Consider the following 14,851-nt stretch of genomic DNA (forward strand, 5'->3'; position numbering starts at 1 on the left):
TGAAAATGGCTTGTGAAGGACAAAGCTGATTAAGCACCAGCTGCGCTGCATTATATCATTTCTGTTTTAACAGGTGCCCCAAAATTAGGGCAACAGAATCCAAGTTGCATGTCTGCTTTCCACTTTTCCTGACGTAGATCCAGAAACCTGTTTTGGTTTGAGGGTTTTGGCGTCGGGGAGACGTCGTTCTATTTCAGGTGACCATGTAAAGTCTGCTGAGCAGACACGTCTGGAAAGAAAGAGATCCATTCAGCGCTGAATGTTCAGCTTCTGAAAAGGCTCTGGGGCAGGTTTGCGGTGGGCGAGGAGGAAAATGTACAATGGGAAACGAGCCGGCTGCATGCTACACGACTCTGCTCTGGCTTCATCAAGAAACTACTGTGTACAAGCAGAAACGGTGTATTTTATGCATTTAGTTTATTCTATTATTATTATTATTATTATTATTATTATTATTATTATATCTCTTTGAAGGGAACAGTTCATACACAGTGATATGTATGACCCGTGCAAGGTTTGTATATGACAAGGTGTGGTTTTTTCTTTTTGTTTTTTTTTGGTCGTACCTTACAGACAGAGATCAAAGAGAGAGAAAAAAGATCCAGGTGAAGGAATGACTGTGTAAAGCAGCGATTACAGGAGCAAGACCAGGAAGTCATTCGTCTCATGAGCATTTATGAATAAATATATCCCTAAACAGACAAGGAACCTTAGAAATGAACGTTCTGTGCAACCCAGATGAGAATGGGTTCCCTCTCAAGGTTCCTTCCTCATGCCATCTCAGGAAGGTTTTTTTTTTTGTTTTTTTTTAGCTCATTAGTGATCAACTTACAAATTATTAGGGGAAAAATACTCTACATTCTTTAATACATTATAACTGCTTTATCTCTAAACTGCTTTGAGACAATGTGCATTTTTAAATGCTTTAAAAAAAATACAAATAAATGGAATTGAATTGAAGGTATTTTATTATATATTATATTATTTTATTTATATGGAGTCTTGTGAAGGAAATGCATTAAATTTAATGACAGACAGTAAAAGGCAATGCAGCTGCATTTTCCACAACCTTTTTAACCCACCACTAGAAGTAATACTTCCATGCTCTGATCATCTCCAAATCATTTTTATGTCTGCTTGAAAAAATAAAAATAAAAAATGCAATTTGTTGTGATTAAAAAAAAAGGAAATGGTACGTTTGGGAAATAATGCTAACGAGTTACTCTGCTGTTTCCATCACCGCACCATGATGCTGATGTTGATATTTTGTTTTTAACAGCATGAAAACGAGGGTTTTGTTCAGACAGGATCACTGCATCCCCATGCATGACGATTCTTATCACACAGGATACAGTAGAGTTTAGAATAAATTCTCCATTTGGAAAGGAATTTTTTTTATTCATAGATCAGAGAAATCTGATTGAACTCCTGCAGTGGAGCATGCATGATCTCTGTCTAATCCAATCAATGCATCAATCAATCAATCAATTAAATATTCAAGTGCACGCGCGGAACTATCTATACTCATCTCTCAATACCCGTACCTCATGCGCGCGCTCTGAGTGCCACTCAGCACGTATGGTGTCCGTGACGTTACCGGAAGTGACACACGTTCTCCCCCTTTCTGGCTTGTATCTAGTGGAGTGAAACGTGCTTCAAGGTTGTCTTTCAATCAGCACGCCGGTTCGAGCGCGCGAGGACGCCAGGGTAAGAGCTTTCATTTTTCATTCTTGTTTTTTCCCCTCTTCTTCCCCCCACCTCCTTCTTTAATCCATCCTAAAGAGAGCGTCTTTCACGGGAATGTACAGATGCGTGTTTTTTGTTTTTGTTTTTTGCTTTAGGCGAACAATTTCGGGGTTTTTATTGTGCGACCTTTCAGCTTTATTTGACAGGACGTGGGTGCGCGCGCGTGCACGCGAGCACGTGTAGCTTTTATGTATCCGGTTTGTTTATTTAAGAAAATCGACACAAAAATGCACAACTGCACAAAAGGGTCATCGTGAAGGTGCAATGGAGTAAATATGGAGCTTTAGAGCAACACTACACCTGACCGTCACAACTTTGACTCTTAAGTGCATCCTTTTTTTTATTTTATTTATTTTTAATAAATTATTTGTTAATTACATTGTTTTTGTCTCAATTATGTGCATTTATTAGACTAGTTGTAGGTCTTCACGCATTTCTGCTGGGATGAGAACTTATCTGAAATATTTAATTTCTTAGTGTTTTTTTATTTTAAGTGATATTATGCAAAAAATATTTGGATTTTTTATTTATTTATTTATTCATTGCACATAATCTATTAATTTTAAAGGTGATCTGTAACTGCACCAGCTGTTGTTTGCTCAACCTTCAGTTGTTTGCTATAATAAGAGAATTAAATTACCCTCGTACCTTAATTGGCTTCATGACCTTTATGGTTCCTGTTAGAACCTTGAGCAACAATAACTCGGCTCCATGCAGTTTTTTGGGGACATGAAATGTTTAGAATGTAAATATGTAACTTTTAAGATGTAGATTATTACATTGTAGATAATTAACATTGGCGCAACTGTAGAGGAGTTTAATCATCACACTAAAATGACACACACACACACATGACCAATCAAAAGATGTATAAAACCCCCCCACAGCCCACAGATATCTTAAGAAACTCTTGCTTCCTTATGAAACTGCACGATATTTAATACAGAGTAGTAAACGTTATGGTTTTGTTTGCGGTTAATAACCGAATTGTGAAACTGTATATTTCTCTTTTGCAATGTGACCCTCACATGATTGGACTTTAGATGGGGGTTTAATCCTCTAATGCAACTTCTCTACCTCCCAAAAAAAAAAAAAAAAAAAAATCTAAACGTACGCCTGATTTCAAAATTTTTAAGAAAATATTCTTTGCAAAATATATTTCTAAAAGCAATTTTCATTATTCTGTGCTTTAATATTTCACGTCACGTTCTAATTAATGTGTTCTTGAAGTCCTCAGGCGATCACATGGTGCTGGGGATTTGGGTCGAGTACGTGGGAAACCGGACAAAAGCCATTTATTAGGATTCTGGCTTGAGAACAAGGAACACGCACATATAGAGCTGCACCGCTTCGACAGCTTTTTTTGGGGGGGGGAAGTCATTAAAAAGGCAAAAGAAAGAGTCCGCTATTGGCTTGTGATGAATTCCATCACCTTCAACACACTTGATGGGGTCAAACACTGCATACCTGCAGAAACCTGAGAAACCGAACACTTTAAAAATCCCAAATTGAATAAAATAATGCTGATTCAGCCGTTTTTTTTTTTTCTGGGTGAAAAACGGCTCATGTACCTGAGAAGCACACTCAGATTGTACTCGATGAATTTGGATGATCATTTTTACACACTTCCCATCTCTTTTTTTTCTTTTCTTTTTAATATATAAACGGATTCTTCCATTTTGATGATCTTAGAAAACAACATCTGAAACACTGTTGTGCTACAGATCCTGCCTGAGCATGTTCACACCTACACTGATGTGATGTTAACAAAACTTGTATAATAATAATACAACCTTTTTTTTTATTTTTTTATTATTATTTTTTTTTTATACAAATCAAAAGTTAGCCTCCAATTCAGATCAATATACTGTGAAAGCCTTGCTGCTTTCAGCTGGTTATCGTGACCTGCATAACGTGAAGGTCGTCTAGGCTTCTAGAGTGTTAACAAGTACAAACATGCATTTTTATTTTCTCATGAATGGGACTGTGAGAACCTCGAATGGTTATATAAACTTGGTGCAAGCGACGTGGTGGAAATAAAATATTTTGGCGTTTTTTTTTCTGATCTGATGTGTGCGACTCTCCCTGTAGGGTGTAACCCCAGCTCCATTCCTTCATACCTCTATCTCTGGGACGCAGGTATTCCTGCATGTTCAGATAGCAGTTTAGTAGAACAGTCGTCTTATGTTTCCTCCCTCCTTCCTTTTTTTTTTTTTTTTTTTTTTTTCTTTGCTTTGCAGGAGTAAAAAACGTGTGAAAGGTTTGCAAGCAGGTGTTTTTAGACTGAGGTGGTTTCCAGAACAAAGGTTATTTTATTTATTATTTTTTTTTTATTATTTAAATAGTTCTGTGATACATTTTTTTTATTTTTATAATTCAGTCTAGTTTTATTTTATTTAAACAACAATAAAATCAAATAAAAGGAATAAAAACCTGCAATATTATTTTATAAAATCTTTGTTGTGGATTTCGTTTTTTTTTTTCTTCTTCTTCTTGTGGACAAAGTAAAAGTAAAAAAAAAAAAAATTTGTGAGTTATATTATTCTACAATAAAAAAAGAAAAAAAGTTTTATATTGTACTTTATCTCCCACGTCCAACAACATTGGTACTTGCTCCTTGAAAGGAACTGTATAATTACCACAGTAAAGATGAAATACTGACGATTCACATTCTCCAAAAAGTGTTATGACGTCATTCTATCGCTCTAAGAATAACATTGTCTCGTCACCCAGTTCTTCCTACAAATCACGAATTTCTGCCAGCGTTAATGATATTGGAGCGCCCTCTGGTGGTCGCACGGTTTATATTTAAATTATAATTATAAAGTTTTTTTTATATAATGTAATTATGGATTCTTTTTTTTTACAGTTCTGTTTAAAATATAGTATGGTGTTCTTTTGTATAGAATGAATAAACTTGTCAAATGTTACTTAGTTAAAAAAGCATTAGTTTAGAAGTTAGACCTATACCTGAAATATGGAAAGCCACTTCTTCCTCAGAGATGGACACATTCAGATCTTTAGCTTTCAGTTGATTATTTTTGTTGCTGTTAATATCTGTTGAAAACTTAAGAGTGGCATGTAACCTGCAACCATATATCTGCCTTATACATGCAGATATTAAATTCTCCTCGTGGAAATACAATCATAATTCAGGCTTAGCTGCATCTCGAGGAACAGAGTAGAGTGATTGTACGTGAGGTTCAGCAGGACCCTGAGATTTGTAGCTGTAGTTTACAGCTCAGGGTTATTTACACTTCAGTATCTCACTGCAGCGACCTTCGTGGAATGTTCTGCTGTTAAAGCACAGCTCGGTGGAAGGTTAGAGAGAAGACCTCCTAAATATCTACTGAACAGAGAAGTTCTAAGCAAATTTTACATTCGATTTACTAAAAATTTTTGGATTTTATAGTAGTTTTAAGTCCCTACAATTCACCTTGGCCACCATTAGTGTGTGTAGATATATGTATTAGCCATATATAACTATATATACCTCCTAAATCTAAAACCTTCGTAAGAACACTTTTGTCGCATCTTGTTTTTTTTTTTTAAGATTCAGTAAAACTGTAGGTCGTGTAATTTGAAGCTTCAGTTGTTGGATTTCTTTGTTACTAAAATTCCCTAAAATAAACCATGAACACGATTTCTTTAACACCTCGGCTTTAAAGTGGAAATGATGGCGTATTGTAGTGTTGGATGAATTCTCTAAAGGTGCTGAAAATCGTGTCTGGAGCTCATTGTTCAGCTGAAGAACACCTGCTGTTTGCCGACGAGGCTCTAAAGCGGAACGTCGATTTTTTTTGGTGCTGGTTTAGGAAAATGAAATTCTGTGGTTATATTAAAATGAGAGGAATTTATTCTTTTATAGTTTCAGTCGTGGTTTTAGGTTTCCGTTCAAGTAAATGGGAAGTGAGGCCATGTGCTAGCGTGGGACTATTTTTTCACAGATGGGAGACTTGCAATAAATGACTTATTATTTAAAAAAACTTTCAAGTCATTCATATTATTGTTGATCAGAGAGAAAAGCATGTGATTTATTCAAAAGTCCCTGTTTAGAGTTGAAAGAGAGACGGGATTAAACTGTAACCTCGGGTCGTATGCAGATAAATTAGTCGCATAAAATCACTGAATTTTCTTTCCTTTTTTTTTTTTTTTTTTTTTTTAGATGGATCAAGCCAGGACGACTATAACAAAAATTGTAAGTTGTTTGCACTTCTCTTTAATTTTTTTTATTAATAATTTTTTTTTTTTTAATGTTTGTAAATGTGATGGTCCTTTTTTCACTATATTTTTGTAAAAACATGTTGATGTCCTGTAATTTTCCTTATAAATATATATTTATAATAATAAAAAAAAATAAATACTCCAGTGTTACATAATCAACTATAGGTCCATACTGTACGTTCAGGTTATACATTATATGGACAAAAGTTTTTGGACACCGGATTGTAAGATCCTTTGTGCTTTTTGAACATCCCTTTCCAGCTAATTTAGCTTATTCTGCTAAAGTCAGGTGCTGATGTCAGTAGTAAAATAAACACGTGTGTATAATTGAACACAAATCTCCACAAGCACACTCAAGAATCTAGTAGAACATCTTTACAAAAGGCGTCACCTTCCCAAGGAACCAATACGAGCTAGCTAGCGTTGTGTTTCACCTCAGTAATGCTTATGTGTTCATGCCATGTTTCCTCTGAATAACCATCACAGTAAATTGAATATCTGGTGTGATATCTTTTCTTGAGGAATTGAGCCCTAAATATCAGCAGATACAAAAACCCAGCCGGTTCGCTACCAAGCAGTAATATCATATGGCATGAACCCAGAAAAGCGTTACTCGTATTGCCTCCCTGGGAAGGTGATGCCTACTGAGAAAATGTTCCACTAGATTTTGTGTCGTTGTGGAGATTTGTGTGAGATGCTTTCAGCCACACGGGTGTTGGTAAAGTCAGGTACTGATGTAAGTGAGGAGGCCTGGGGTGCAGTCAGCATTTTTTAGGAGGCCACTCAAGATGTTTTACACACTTTACCATCCCATGTAAAGCATATCTTCATGAAGCTGGTTTTGTGCACAGGGGCAGCAGAACAGGTTTCAAGTTCAAGTAAAGGGAAAATATAATGCGGCTGCATCCAAAGACATTCTATACAATTGTGTGCATCAGTTTGGAGAAGAACCACATATCGCTGGTAAAGTCTGGTGTCCCAACACTTTTATCCTGATAATGAATAAAGTTTCTGAAGGTTTAACTTCGTTACAAAACTGCGGAAATTCACTTATCATTTTTCAGCCACTTTTTATGTTTTATGGAAGATAGGAGCACCGCTTTCTACTGTGATTTTCATTTCTTGAGAACAACTGTAGATCAGATGATCTGTTTTTTTTTTTTTTTTTTTTTTTTAGACTGAGGTTCTTTCCAGTCCAGACACTGTATTTCCTTATAATTGTGTAGTTTCAGTTATTATATGAATACATTTGATGACAATCCTGCAAACTGAATTGTTCTTGTGAAATGTGGAAAATACCCCCCTTCCACATACACACGTTAATGTACTGGTTCTTCTTCTTTTCTTTTTTTTGCGCGTGATGACACGTGAGCACTTTATACATCATTTAGTCTAAAAGACAGAACGTGTTTCGTATCTCCTCAGTTCAACGGGACGGAGGGCACCTACACGCGATTCCTGACCCAGAACATGGAAGAAGACTCCAGTCATGTGGAGATGAAGCTTTCGTCTGATGTGGACGAGGAGGTCGAAGGGAACGGAGTGGCTGATCATGGAAAACACCAATACGCTCGGCCGGCCTACGTTAGCAAGCCTGGCCTGTGCAACCCCAGAAACATCTTCATAGCTGTGACCGTGGCTATTCTTCTAAGCTTTCTGATTGGTAAGAAGACGCTTCTGGTTGATGTGTTTTGGTTTTACACTACAATGGATTTTGTTTATCAAGACTTCCTTAAGTCTTCATGGTGCTCACTTCATGCACAGGGGCATTGTCATGCTGGAGCAGCTTCAGGTCTCCTAATTTGTGCATCGAATTTAAGTTTTGAGGAGAAGCACGTATGGTTGGAGAAGCCAAGACTCCCAAAACTTTTCTTCAAAGTCTATTGTTTCAGCTTGATCCTGAGCTTAAGCGCCTGGTCTAAAGGTCTCCTGGTTTCTTCCCACCTTCCAAAACCCATGCAGATAAAGAGACTGCCATTTAATGCCATGTCATCAGTCCTTCCAGGAGAAGATTTTGTATTTAAGTGCTTACTGGAAAACCTGTAAACCCTTATTTAGTAACGCCTCTTGATTTGCAGGACTTTTGATCGGCTCTAATATGTATAAAAGATCGACTGAAGAGGCTTTAAGCTCTTGCAAGACTTCTTCTTTTACTCCTTCCTCTGCTCCGTCTGATGACGAGGCGAATCCGATCGAAACGGTTCCCAGTCTTGACTGGAGCGACATCACGGCTTTGCTGAAACGCAAACTGACCACAAGTGGCATTGAAACCAGCCTCAGGTAACTCGACTCTCCTTCTACCACACTTACGCTCATTTGAAACACTGTTAAAACGATATAAAAGTTGAATTTCACTTTCCGTGCGAATTCTCAGGGAGTTCTCCAGCGACAGTCATCAAGCAGGATCCGCAGGAGACGAGATACTCGCCAATAAAGTCTTAACCAAATTCAAGGATAACGGAATGGAGCCCTGGCTCGATACACACTATGTTAAGGTCCAGGATCGTCCTGCTAGTGGGGTGAACAAAGTGACGTTCCGTGGCAATACGTTTTCCGAACCTGGCTATTTGTCCTACAGCGCAACGGGAACAGTGCAGGTTTGTATCCAGAACTTTTTTCCCTGTTAGTCTTTCTGATTGCATGTGATATAAAATGTGCTTAGTTTATCTATTTGTTTTCCCAGGGTGCAGTTTTGTACGCCTATTATGGACAAGAAGACGACTTGAGACGCCTGCAAGACATCAGCATTGACATGTCTAATAGAGTCCTCTTGATCCGGGCAGGAAAAATTAGTTATGCTGAGAAGGTTGGTGATTATTTATTTTTTTTAAGTAATTTTTTTTTATTTATTGATTGATTCTGTGTAATTTTTTTAAAGCGTCCCTGTCAGTTTTATAGATAATCAATTATTTGCCATACATCATTTCAAAATTTCAGGTTGCTAATGCTGCCAAAGTGAACGCCAGTGCAGTGCTGATCTACCCCGACCCTGCTGATTACTTGTTTACCGAAAACGTTGACTTGCTTGGCCACGTAAGTATCTGCATAAGGGTCATGGAAAAAAAATAGCCTGTTATAACCCTAGATAAGGGGAATTGGGTCCCCAATCCTGCAAAAAAAAAAAAAAAAAAAAACTCCTGTAAGGTGATGGACAGATGATGGAGTCTCCAGTGTCGGTGCTTATCATCCTGGCTATTATAAAAATCATGTTTTTGAAAGTAAAATAAGGAAATGTATAGGGAGTTCCACAACACACACAAGTATGGTAAGATAACTGATGTAAGACTAGAAATTGCTAGCTGTCTGGATGCTAACTGGGAGAATCTGATGTGGGTCTAGTTTGGTGGAAACTATAAGTAAGGTGTTAAGAAGAGAAGGTGTTGAACATAGGATTTTTTCCCCCCAATTTCTTCAGCGCAACATCTGGTCCTTTTTGCACAGGTCCATCTGGGCTCTGGTGATCCGTACACTCCAGGTTTCCCATCTTTCAACCACACTCAGTTTCCTCCTGCTCAATCCTCAGGCCTGCCAAGCATACCTGCCCAGACCATCCGCGCCAGTACAGCTGCAGCGATCATGAGGTGAAGCACGTCAATGTTTTGACTTTTCCAAAAATGGCTTTTTTTATCATACAGTAATGATAAAGAATCCTTTCTGATTCTCAGGGAAATGGAAGGTCGTAGTCCTCCTCATGGATGGGCTGATGGAGGTCTGCAAGATTACAAGCTCGGTAGTACTAACGACATTGTCTCCGTGGAGGTCAACAATCTTCTCACCGAAATACAGATCCATAATGTGTTTGGTGTCGTTAAGGGTTTCATAGATCCAGGTGGGTCATGTGACTTTCTGTGTACAATAACAATTGGCGTATCACATCGCATCAGTAGATGCTTCATATGCATCGGCCTCAGTTATAGAAGATGCACAACCCTAATGTGTATATAGTATCTTGCAACAATCCATCTTCTGGTTTAGATCGTTATGTGGTGATTGGAGCTCAGAGAGACGCCTGGGGTGCTGGATTTGCCAAGTCCACAGTCGGCACTAGCTTACTGCTCGAGTTAGCCCGAGTTATTAGCAGCATGGTACATGAAGGTGAGATTTTAACAGAAATGTTGATCTTACTTTTTTTTTTTTTCCCCATGTGTAAAAGAAACATTTCTAACATTTTAACCAATTTTCCTCTGAAGATGGATTCAAACCCAGGAGGAGCATCGTGTTTGCCAGTTGGAGTGCTGGAGAATACGGTGCTGTCGGTGCTACCGAGTGGCTTGAGGTTTGAAAAATATTTAATGCGTTTATCCTGTGGAATATAATGTGCAAATAATAACGTACAGCAGAGCTGAATGCTCAAACCTGATTGGTCAGAAGGGGTTGATCGTCTTGTTCAGCTGTTCTAATTATAGTTTTAGCTGTAAGACAAATTTATTTATTTTAATGCATATGTAGGAAGGTACCCACCAGGTACCTTCTAGTAGGTTTTTTATTTATATATATATATATTCTAAAATAATACTGTTTGTTGGAATGTTTTTTTTTTTTCCTCCTACAGGGTTATTTGCCTTCTTTAAACATGAAAGCCTTTTCCTACATCAGCCTGGATGGAGTTGTTGCAGGTACTTCATCCATCATTCGCTTCAACATGAAGCATGAATTAAAACGATCAAAACTGACACTAAACACAGATTCATTTTGTACAGGCTCTGGAAACTTCAAAGCAAGTGCAAGCCCGCTGATGTATGACCTGATCCAGAGTACTTCAAAAGAGGTAAGAGTTTTCTGAACAAATTAATTATTTAGAATTAATTTACTAAAATTACATACAGGTGGTCCCCGAATTACGATGAAGATGCGTGCCGATGACCCCATCGTAACTTGAAAATGTCATAAGTTGAGACAAACTACCCAGAAGTCTTAAAGAACGGTGATCGGTGCAATTAACTATACAATATTTATGCATGTGGTAGCGGGTGCATGGACGAGTGGAGGGCGGAGCATACGCTGCTATGTTTGACTGCCACAAGAAAATTTTCATATTTTTACAATTTTGTCGTATATCCTATCGGAAGATCAAAGAATCGTATCTATCGCAACTTTGGGACCTTTGGGACTTTGTGTTTGTGTATATGTAAGTGAGTAAATTATTCCCATTTCTTTTTCTCTCTCTACTTTTTTTTTTTTTTTCTTTCTCAACTCCCTTAATGTAGGTTTCTTCACCCACTGACCCCAGCAGAACTATATTCGCACTGGCTGGATCGAACTTTGAGACAAATGTGTAAGTACTGCATTCCCTTATAAGACCGATTACCTGAAATGGGTGAATCAGTGAATTGTGAATTGTGGCTTCCTTCCACAGGATGGAGCCGATGAGGATGGATGATCCTGCCTATCCGTTCCTGACTTTCTCGGGCATCCCTTCTGTCTCTTTCCGATTCACTCAGGTGAGAAAACACTGGATTGCCGTTAGTCAGAGGGTGTTTAAATATCTTCTGTATTAATTCTGTAACAGCTAAATTCATGTAATAACCGTGTAAACTTTAGCTACATGAAGGTTTTAGCTGGCTTGAGTTTGAGATGATTACTTATTGGCTTTTTTTTTTCCAGGATAAACCATACCCATTTTTTGGTACTTTGCTGGATACCAGGAGAAATCTGGAAAATAAAGCATCGAACGTACCCGCACTGATAAAGGCGGCAGGCGAGGTGGCGGGTCAGATGGCGCTTCAGCTGGTACACGATCATCTGCTGAGACTGAATACGGAAAAATACCTCAACATCATGCGCTTACAAGTGAGCAAAATCAACAAGGAAGTGATGAGTCTGCAAAGGGTAAGTCTCAAAGCTGCATCGAATGAAGGACTTTAAAAGTCACAGGGAATATCGCATTATGTTCAAATAGTTTTTTTATATATATATAGATATAAATTTTATTTATTTTTCCTGTGAGACCAATAAAGGATTTAGATAGCAGGGAAGCAATAGTAATGCTGTACCTTCTACATAGGAGTATAGCAAATTTTGTTTCCCTGTATAGCTAATGATCATTCCCTGTTTTGGCCACGTCGTCATCAGCATTCAGTCCAGAAATTTCCTAATAATGTGGCCAAATTCTAATCTTTCTAATAACTGAATAAATAAAAAGTCCATGTGAGTGGGATAGAGGATTCATCTTGCCCTATAGTTAAAGGATTACAGGACCGACAATTATTTCCCTGCGACTTTAAATTCCAATACATTCCTACTATTGCCCTAATTACACCATTTAAACCAGTTTTAGTGATTTTTAAAGAAGAAAAAAAAAATATATATATATATATCTTTCTATTTAGAGTGGTCGCCTTCCAAAGACTCTCCAGATGAAGTGGCTCATGTCAGCGTTGGGTTCGTACGGTCGTGCCTCCAGGAACCTGATCAGCACAATCCAGAATAGCGACCTCGACGACATCGAGCAGTGTCGCATCATTAATGACCGGATCATGGGGGTAAATTGAAACCTGTTCTAATTTTAAATTGGTGAGGCATCACAAGCTGCAGCACCGGTGCTTTGAGTGTGTTTAGGGCCGTAAAAATGCATCAGGTTTCACTGGGGCAACAAAAATATGAAAAATCAGGATTTTGTTTAGTCCCTTTTAACTCTTTATGCCCATGCTGGTAAAGCTGTTGTGTTTTTTTTTTTTTTTTTTTTTTCTCCTCTTCTCCCAAAATATACTGTGTCTATATACACCAAACAGACATAACATTATGACCACCTGCCTAATATTGTGTTAATCCCCCTTTTGCTGCCAAAACAGTCGTGAGCATAAACAGCATGAACTTCAGCTGAACTTCAAACTTCAGCAGTTTGAGCTACAGGAGCTCGTCTGTTGGATCGGACCACACGGGCCGACCTTCCCACGTGCATCAATGAACCACTGTTCTTTCCTTGAAGCATATTTGATAAATACTGGCAACTGCAGACCAGGAAAAGCCCACAGGACCTGCAGTTTTGGAGATGCTCTGACCCAGTCGTCTAGACGTCACAATTTGGCCCTTGTCTGCCTATTATATCCCACCCACTAACAGGCGCCATGAGATCATCAGGGTTATTCACATCACTGGTCATAATGTTATGCCTAATTGATTTATATGAGATGCAGGAAATAAACTTCCAATGACTGCTTAGGGTGCTTTTCTTTCAGCTTCTCCCATTAGGGGGTCGCCACAGCGGATGTAGAACATGTGACAGTGACTCATCATTTTGTCTGCATCTACAGGTGGAAAGGGATCTGCTGTCTCCGTACGTCTCTCCCATGGAAACACCATTCAGACACATATTGCTTGGCTCGGGATGGTGCACCGTTCAAGACGTCCTCACACAACTGGCCGTGATCAGAGAAGGCGTAGTCAGCGCCAACACCGACCTGCTGAAGAATCAGTTCGCTCTGACCACCTGGACGATCCAAAGCTGCGCCAATGCCCTCGCAGGAAACGTATGGGACATGGACAATGAGATTTAGGTTAAATCCCGGTCCAGTTTATAAACGAGGCACTTCTGATTAAAACTTTAGTCCCCTTGCGTAACAGATAAACCGGTCTGTTAGGATGCCTTAATCCGACACTGTGCTGTATTTCAACCAAAAATCTCACTCGAGTAAATAAAGCGCTCGTATATTCCCGTACAGGCGAGCGGTAGCCATTAAAGCGGTACTGTAAATCAAATGAAAATGACTGCTTTCAAACAGGGTTTTTTTTGGTTGAAATATCGAACAGTGTCATCCGATTAAAATATCCTCTCGAGAATCCAAAAATATACACGATAAAAAATGGCAAAAGAATACCAAAACCTGGTGCTTAATGAACTCAGTTCTAATTTTGTAAAATGTTACCTCATACAGTATTTTTTTTTATTTTGTTTATTTTTTTCAACAATTGCGCAAAAAAAGAGGTCAGGCTATTAAAGGTGTAGCTCAATTCATTTCAAATAAAAAATAAATAAATAAAAGGTTTGTTATAAAAATCTGAGCTGACGTTTGTTCAGAAACCTTTGTAATACAAAAGCTGGCGATTGGTTCACCAAGAAAAAAACAAAACAAAAGTTCAGCATTCGTCACCCCCAGCACCAAACTTAACCAGTAACGGCTCATCCCCTATTAAAGAATTGTATCAGGTGAGAGGGGGAGGAGGAAAATAAAAAACGATCCTAAGCTGTTACACGACGAGCTGAACGCTAGCTTCACAACGTGGCACTGAGATCTCTATTTATTTATTTATTTATCAGTGACAGGGTTCACTATAAATAGCGTTTTGTACCACTTTTTTATAGAAATTTATAATTATCGGAAGCAGTGCCTTCCATAATTATGACAGTTATACTGTCGAAAAATGACAAACTATAGCAAAAGCAGCATCTGCTACGGAGGGAAGCTCGTTTCCGAATTAAAGAACGGAGAAAAGAGAAAATATTCACGACCAGGGACCGTCACATTGCATGGTTCGGTGCGGAGTTGCACACTTGAGTGTCGTCTGCGTACTCACACACACACACACACACTATCTGACTCTGGTCTCTGGTCTCTGATGTTTTTTTTGTTTTTTTTACACTCTTGACCTTAAGCATTATCGGGAGCAGCGTCTTTCATAATGCGAGTGAAGTCGATGGTAGTTTTTGCCTACCAGCGTGTTGATATCGAGAGCAGGGCCTCTCATATTTCACTGTATGGTGGATGTTAATTATCGGGAACAGTGTTTCTCATAATGATGTACATATTCTCTGCATGGACAGTGCAGTCATCTCGCTAAAACTCACCTGCTGTGTTTCAGCTGTTAGTGCTTTCTTTTTTTTTTTTTTTAAATAGCAACAAATCTGCTCAATCAGGAAGCTCTAGAAATAAATCTGCATTTA

At 38.5% G+C, this 14,851-nt stretch overlaps 1 protein-coding gene and 1 long non-coding RNA gene across 3 annotated transcripts in view; one reads left to right on the forward strand and one right to left on the reverse strand.

Annotated features, from left to right (window-relative positions):
- Positions 1 to 1,567: 1,567 nt before the first annotated feature.
- Positions 1,568 to 14,851, forward strand: part of LOC310717127 (transferrin receptor protein 1-like) — a 13,620-nt gene continuing 336 nt past the window's right edge. Inside the window, exons 1-19 of one of the 2 annotated variants that reach the window (XM_083524810.1) lie at positions 1,646 to 1,707; positions 3,987 to 4,052; positions 5,912 to 5,944; positions 7,396 to 7,633; positions 8,049 to 8,250; positions 8,345 to 8,567; positions 8,654 to 8,776; positions 8,908 to 9,003; positions 9,412 to 9,551; positions 9,636 to 9,799; positions 9,946 to 10,065; positions 10,161 to 10,246; positions 10,523 to 10,586; positions 10,671 to 10,738; positions 11,178 to 11,245; positions 11,327 to 11,411; positions 11,575 to 11,799; positions 12,300 to 12,452; positions 13,224 to 14,851. The exon at positions 13,224 to 14,851 is cut by the window's right edge and continues 336 nt beyond it. In XM_083524810.1, the coding sequence (XP_083380936.1) occupies positions 5,912 to 5,944; positions 7,396 to 7,633; positions 8,049 to 8,250; positions 8,345 to 8,567; positions 8,654 to 8,776; positions 8,908 to 9,003; positions 9,412 to 9,551; positions 9,636 to 9,799; positions 9,946 to 10,065; positions 10,161 to 10,246; positions 10,523 to 10,586; positions 10,671 to 10,738; positions 11,178 to 11,245; positions 11,327 to 11,411; positions 11,575 to 11,799; positions 12,300 to 12,452; positions 13,224 to 13,466 (2,331 nt within the window). In that variant the 5' untranslated portion in view covers positions 1,646 to 1,707; positions 3,987 to 4,052 and the 3' untranslated portion in view covers positions 13,467 to 14,851. Of the gene's footprint in view, positions 1,708 to 3,986; positions 4,053 to 5,911; positions 5,945 to 7,395; positions 7,634 to 8,048; positions 8,251 to 8,344; positions 8,568 to 8,653; positions 8,777 to 8,907; positions 9,004 to 9,411; positions 9,552 to 9,635; positions 9,800 to 9,945; positions 10,066 to 10,160; positions 10,247 to 10,522; positions 10,587 to 10,670; positions 10,739 to 11,177; positions 11,246 to 11,326; positions 11,412 to 11,574; positions 11,800 to 12,299; positions 12,453 to 13,223 lie in introns of both variants that reach the window. The other variant, XM_083524809.1, reaches the window with a different exon arrangement.
- Positions 4,643 to 9,083, reverse strand: LOC310717129. The gene is made up of 3 exons (XR_014530747.1): positions 6,593 to 9,083; positions 5,268 to 6,343; positions 4,643 to 5,171 (listed from the first exon to the last, which is right to left on the reverse strand). It is a non-coding gene; the product is annotated as an uncharacterized lncRNA (long non-coding RNA).

Source organism: Silurus aristotelis, assembly GCF_946808225.1.
Source record: "Silurus aristotelis genome assembly, chromosome: 22".
Taxonomy (NCBI): domain Eukaryota; kingdom Metazoa; phylum Chordata; class Actinopteri; order Siluriformes; family Siluridae; genus Silurus; species Silurus aristotelis.